General features: G+C 29.3%; 1 protein-coding gene across 4 annotated transcripts; it reads left to right on the top strand.

The window, feature by feature from the left end:
* The first annotated feature begins 5179 nt into the window (after window positions 1-5179).
* Window positions 5180-6456, top strand: LOC146943254 (BOI-related E3 ubiquitin-protein ligase 1-like). 4 transcript variants are annotated; one of them, XM_085758069.1, is made up of 3 exons: window positions 5180-5493; window positions 5680-5775; window positions 5891-6456. In XM_085758069.1, the coding sequence occupies exons 2-3, from the start codon at window positions 5692-5694 to the stop codon at window positions 6362-6364; spliced, it is 558 nt and encodes a 185-aa protein (XP_085614195.1). In that variant the 5' UTR covers window positions 5180-5493; window positions 5680-5691; the 3' UTR covers window positions 6365-6456. The 4 variants fall into 4 exon arrangements, with proteins under 4 accessions (XP_085614195.1, XP_085614194.1, XP_085614192.1 ...); XM_085758068.1 differs by having other exon boundaries at window positions 5183-5493; window positions 5680-5799; XM_085758066.1 differs by lacking the exon at window positions 5180-5493 and having other exon boundaries at window positions 5526-5799.

Raw genomic sequence — 6456 nt, forward strand, 5'->3', positions numbered from 1 at the left:
GACTCAACTATTTCATGTTTTAGCAACGGCAGAATCGTCACATTTAGTTTATTTTGGTGACGTGGAGTAAGTGGAGAATGATGAGTTTGAACCATTATTTTAAATTTAAAAGATCGAATATAGTTGTAGTTTTTTACTATCCGTGACAAATCCATGTTTTTCCCCAATATTTTTTTCCCCAATATTGTCATTTAAATCTATATAAATAGTAGTGTTAAATTTATTTAAACAGATTTTTGTTATTCATTAAAATTCTACTTAGCTCAAAAAATAATCCATATAAATATTACATTACATGCATATAGAATATACAGTTTACATAAAAAAAATCATGTTCATGGAGTATCCCCGAGCCATACCCCATATGAATATGAGGGCGTGTCTCGCATCTTCAAAAATGGAACCCAATAGCTCTTAAAAAAGAAAAAAGATAAATGCCGACAACACAAAAAATTTATGACATATTTTTCAACACAGTTTTTTTATTGATTAAAATTTACACGAGACTTACATAATTTGATAAAATTCATATGATATGAATTTTAACTAATAAAATAGAATACGTTGAAAAGTGTGTATCAATATGTGTTGTTAGCATTTTTTTTTTTACCAATGTTGCTAACATTACTAAAATAATAACAATGGATCCCAATATATGGGTGTGGATCTGCCGTGTAGCTCTGCCTCAGCTTGGCCCCATCCATGTCTCCAATTCAAAATTATCATAATTATATATTAGAACTTAATCTATACAATTTCAATGCCAAAACAATAAAGTGTTCTCACTTACCATCAAATTCATGTCGATATATGTCGGCTGGAGTCGTATCATATGCTTTTGTTAGAAGTTTATTCTGGTGTGTAGAAAGAACAATGCGAGTTATTTATTTATAGATAAAATTTAAAAGTAGCATGTGAGAAATTTTATGAACAAGTAATTTATATATTGGATGTATTACTATAATATATCTCATTGCAGGGGCGAATGGCTGTGTTGACATGGGGTAGCATTGGCTACCCCAAAAGGAAAAAAAACACTTGAGTATTTAACATAGTTTAATATATAGCTACCTCATTAATATAGTATTTGGCCACTCCAAACAATTTTGTTCGTTTAAAGAGAGATGATATTAAAATAATATAGATGATCTATCTAGTTTAGTGTCTAACTGTCTATTATGGATAAATTTGACTTCTTAAAACTACATATTGCTCAACTTTTATAAATAACTATTGTTAACTTTAATTTATTTTTGTTTTTTTTAAGAAAGCTTTTATTTTCTTTGTTGGCGTTTCATTAAATATAAGTAAAAAAAATCGTGAATTTATTTTACTTATTTATTAAGTTTAATATATTAGTTTTTAAAATAATTTTATTTCGTCTTTATGTTTGGTCCCCTCGTAAAAATTGTGGTAACTTCGCCGCTATCTCATTGAGTATTAAAATAGTTTAGATTGGGTATAAAAATATTTTATAGTCTCAAAATTCTTATATCAAGCATCAAAATATTATAGATCATCTTCCAAAATATTTTAGATTGTACACCAAAGCGCTTTCATATAATATTTAAATTAATTATTTAATTTAACATTTTTTAATATATATATCATTAGGATTTACTCCGTTCACAAAATTACGTAGCCTCTTTGAGGTATACTCCCCTCCACTATATAAATACCACCAATGTAGCGATTCACCCAATACGAAATTTTCATTTTTTTCAATTTACACTACATTAATTATACCTAATTGAAATTTTGAACTTATAATTTAAGTCTCAATTTCCATGCATGTTCTAATGGTATGTGAATTTGGTTTTCACTTTTATAATCTATTGAAGAATCGTGGTTTCAACTTAGAACAGTGATCCATCGTTTGATCCAAAATCAAAATTGAATAGGAAGAGAATATGCGTTTTTACTATTTTGTTGTCTATATGATTAATGGCAAATGAAATATGAATAACATCAGGAAGCTTCCTTAAAAAAATAAATCAGTAAACTAGCTCCTATATGTGCACAAGTCAATTCTATATTGAATAATTATTGAGTGGACACAAGCATTTAGTCACTTTTTTTTGTTCACACACGCAATAAAGTTCACATGCTATATGATCATTTAAAAATTAATTATTATTTTATTATTTTTTCTACTATTTTTTCTTCATAAGCACGAGTATTTTGATTATAGCTCGACATGGAAATTAGAGAAGGAAGGAAGTTGCCTAGTTGCGGAGGCATGAATCCTCTTATTTATAGAGTTCAACCAATGAAAGTAGTCCTTCTCCTCCCTAGATTGAGTCAAAATCATACCACACTGTATAAATATTATGCCCATGCGCCTCTTTCGTCGATGTGTCTATTTCACATGCATGTCTATTTAAGTCGCGCTTGTCACGTGCCTTTGTCACACTGCATTCATAAAATTAAAATTAAAATTGAGAGAGAGAGAGAGAGAGAGAGAGAGAGAGAGAGAGAGAGAGAGAGAGAGAGTATAAAGAGTTACTTCAGATCTTAATCATTGATTTTAATGTTAGTTAATGGTTGTGATTAATCACCACTAATCCCTAGCATAAGGTTTTATCACTCCTTCTTCCTAAACAACCCACATGAATACACAAGTGAAAACAACAATTTTAAACTTTTGTTGTTAATTTTTTTTTTTGGAACAAGACTTTTGCTGTTAAATTAAATAAAAGGTAAATCACCAACCATTTTATTCAATAGAAGATTAAAGGAAAAAAAATTAATTCAACCGTGAACTTTTGCAAATCGTGAACTTTGCGATAAGATTTAAAGAATACAACTTCTTTTTTTAAGGATGAAGAATGCAATTTATTGAATCCGATAGAAAAAATGAATTTAATTGAATCAAATTTTTTATTTATTCTATAGAAGATCAATTTTATTTTGATTGAATCAGATCTTTTGCCTATTCATATAGATAACCTAAAATTGAAATATGCATACAAAAAAAAAATTCATGGAATTGCATGATTTTCATATAGATAACCTAAAATTGAAATATGCATACAAAAAAAAAATTCATGGAATTGCATGATTTTTTAAGCCAAATCTAAGATACAAGTGTATATACAATTCCAATTTCCAGCAAATAATATACAGTTTTCATCTTGATTTAGCTACGCAAGTCTTCATAATTCAATCATTGTTTCTTATTGAGGTAGATACGACACGTTCCAAAGAGTAAGCCATTAATTTGAGAATCAAGATTGCCATGTAGCTGTTATTTAGGAGGAAGGGGCATTAAAACCTTATGCTAGGCATTAGTAGTGATTAATCACAACCATCAATTAATATTACAATCAATGGTTAAGATTTGGAGTAACTCTTTGTACTTACTCTTAATGGATCCACTCTCTCTCTCTCTCTCTCTCTCTCTCTCTCTCTCTCTCTCCCCGCTCTCTCTACACGCACACACTATTCAAAAATGTTAGATTAAATAATTAATTTATACATTATATGAGAGTGTTTTCTCAATCCTCAATTTTGCTGAAATATTTTGGAACGCAATCTGAAATATTTTGGTACAAAATTTAAAATGTTTTTGTACATCTGAAATATTTTGGTATTCAATTTAAAATATCTTGGTACTCAATATGAGATATTTTGATACTAGATCTAACATGAGGGTTAATTATTCTCAAAGTTTCTCACACATTGGTTGAGATCTATAAATAGAAAACACACATAGTTCATTACATACACACAAGTTGTTCTTTTATTCATCGCAATTTGTCCTTCCTTCGATTTTGAGTGGTATTTGAAGGTGCAATCCTCGAACAGTTTTCTCTAGTACAACAGTAAATCGTTAAGAAGTTGTTCTTTTATTCATCTCAATTTGTTTGTCCCTTCAGTTTCGAATGGTATTTGATGGTGTACTTCTGAAATAGCGACATGCTCGTGACTCAGCCTAATAATCTCTTTGGTAGTAGTAGTTTCAAGGTATTTCGAATTCCAAAAGCAACAACTTTTCATATAATCATACACACACATACACAATAGTTTATTAATTAATTCATATTAAAAAATAGGGTTAAATATGTTTTCGGTCCTAATAAATATACCAACTTTTTTTATTTGCTCCCTCTAAATTTTTCCTTCAATTTTTAGTCCCTATAAAATTTTCATTCACTACGTTTGGTCCCTATTTTTAAGTAAAATTTTGTATTTTTTAATGAAATTGTTCATAAATATGTAAAAAAAATTAAATATGAATTCTACATATAAAAATTAGAATTTTTTTAACAAAACATAAATTAAATATGAATTTTTAACCACCAAAAATATAAAAATTCATATTTAATTCATGTTTTGATAAAATGTTCTATTTTTTTGGGAGAGATTCTTATAATATTATAAATTTTTATGCAAAATTTTATTCAAAAATATGAATTATACATATGAATTTATTTTAATTGAGGGACCAAAAGTGTAGATGAAATTTTTTTTGGGGATTAAAAGTTAAAGATTTTTTTTAGAGAATAAAACAAAAAGTTGACATATTTATAGGGATCGAAAACATATTTAACCCTAAAAAATATTACTTTTCAAATGAAAGAAATGTATATTTTAACATAAAAGAAGATGAGAGTGTAATTCAAGTTTCATCCTGTATTTACTCAAAAAACTAGATTTATAAGAAGATATCATAATAAAAAGTAGTAACTACTCCCTCCTCGATTATTTTTATATAGGGAGTTAATAAATACATCTATATTTATTGATTGATCGCATATCTTTCTTTTTTAAAAAGAATTGGAAAAAGTACCGTAAGTGATAGGTCCGCGATGATTTATTTAATACTAAACGTGTGTAATATAAACATCTTGTTGAATTTTTAATAGGCTTAGCATAACTTGAATAGGTAGCTTTCGAGGTAAGGTAAGTAAAAGAATGAAGAAATATGTAGGTGGAATGGAAATCCTAGAAAAACGAGGGGAAAAAAACAAAAGGAAGGGTACTACACTATACTACGTGTACGTACGCTTCAGTTTTGAAATGAAAAAGTGATTATTTTCTTTTACTATTGTTGAGTGAATCTCGAAAACGGATGGCAATATATATAATCACAGAAACAAACAACACACACACACACACATATATATATATATGAGTCACATACAGATCATGCACTTGAAAATCTAAATTCATTGAATCGATTCATTCGTAGTATAAGAAAACTAATGCCTCTGACCGATTTTTGAGTCACAAAATCTGCATGTGGTTTATTGTTTGGGAACTCCTCTTTAAAGCTCACACTACACTATAAATTAGGAACAAAGCACACGGATTCAGATTTCTATTTCAGTTACTCCTATTTTTCTTCATTCAAAATCTATCCATTAATTCATTTCCAATTATTTAATTATTTAATGCATGAAAAATCATGTTCTTTATATATAAAACACTGATCAAGCCATTGCCAGCCACAAACAAACAAAACTCTCTGATTCTTGCTCATGACCCGCCGTTAGACCCTCAAACTCCTTTTATTACTATTATTATTATTATTATTATTATACGTTATAATATATAGTATGTTGGTTGAGAAACGCTTTGTTTTGGTTTTCAATTTGTTGTTATTGAATTTGAATTTTGGATCTGAATGAATATAATATGGCAATTGAACCTCATTTTCATCCATATTTCGTTCAGGTGAACCAAAACATGCCAGCTCTTCATTCTGATGTCTATGCCAACACTAAGTGTAACAACAATCAACCTGTTGAATTTCACCAACAGAGGGACGAGGTTGATAGCTTTTTAATATCACAGGTTATTATTTTAATACATATGTAATCATCATGTTTGTTTTATATGTTACTATAATATAATATAATATAATTGGTCGTTTTTTATGGTGCAGAACGAGAAATTGAGACTATTGTTGCAAGAGCAGCGAAGGACAATATTGAAGAAGGTAGAATATGATGTGTTTCATATACTAAGACAAAAGGATGAACAAATTGCACAAGCGACAAAGAAAAGGATGGAGTTGGAACAATTTTTGACAAGACTAGAGACAGAGAATCAATCATGGCGGAGAGCTGCACATGAAAATGAAGCTATGGTGTTATCGCTCAATAACGCCTTAGAATCTATCAAAGAAAGAGCATTGGTAGTAGAAGATGTAGAGTCATGTTGTGACATGAAAAATGGTGGTGAACAAGTAACTACCGGGCTGAACATGATTTGCAAATGTTGTCATTCAAGGATGTCGTCTTTTATGTTCCTTCCTTGCAGGCATCTTTGTTCGTGTAAAGCGTGTGAGCCTTCTCTCCAAGCATGTCCTGTGTGCCTCGTGCCAAAGAGATCTACTATAGAGACTCTCTTTTTCTAGGATCATGTAGTACTAGTAAATTTACTTACTTATGTGACTTTATGAGAAGGAGAATGATCAATTTCAACTTGATTGAGAGTTCCTCTCTTCAA

This window comes from Medicago sativa, chromosome 3, assembly GCF_051527215.1.
Source record: "Medicago sativa cultivar Bolivia chromosome 3, Bolivia_mono, whole genome shotgun sequence".
NCBI classification, from domain to species: domain Eukaryota; kingdom Viridiplantae; phylum Streptophyta; class Magnoliopsida; order Fabales; family Fabaceae; genus Medicago; species Medicago sativa.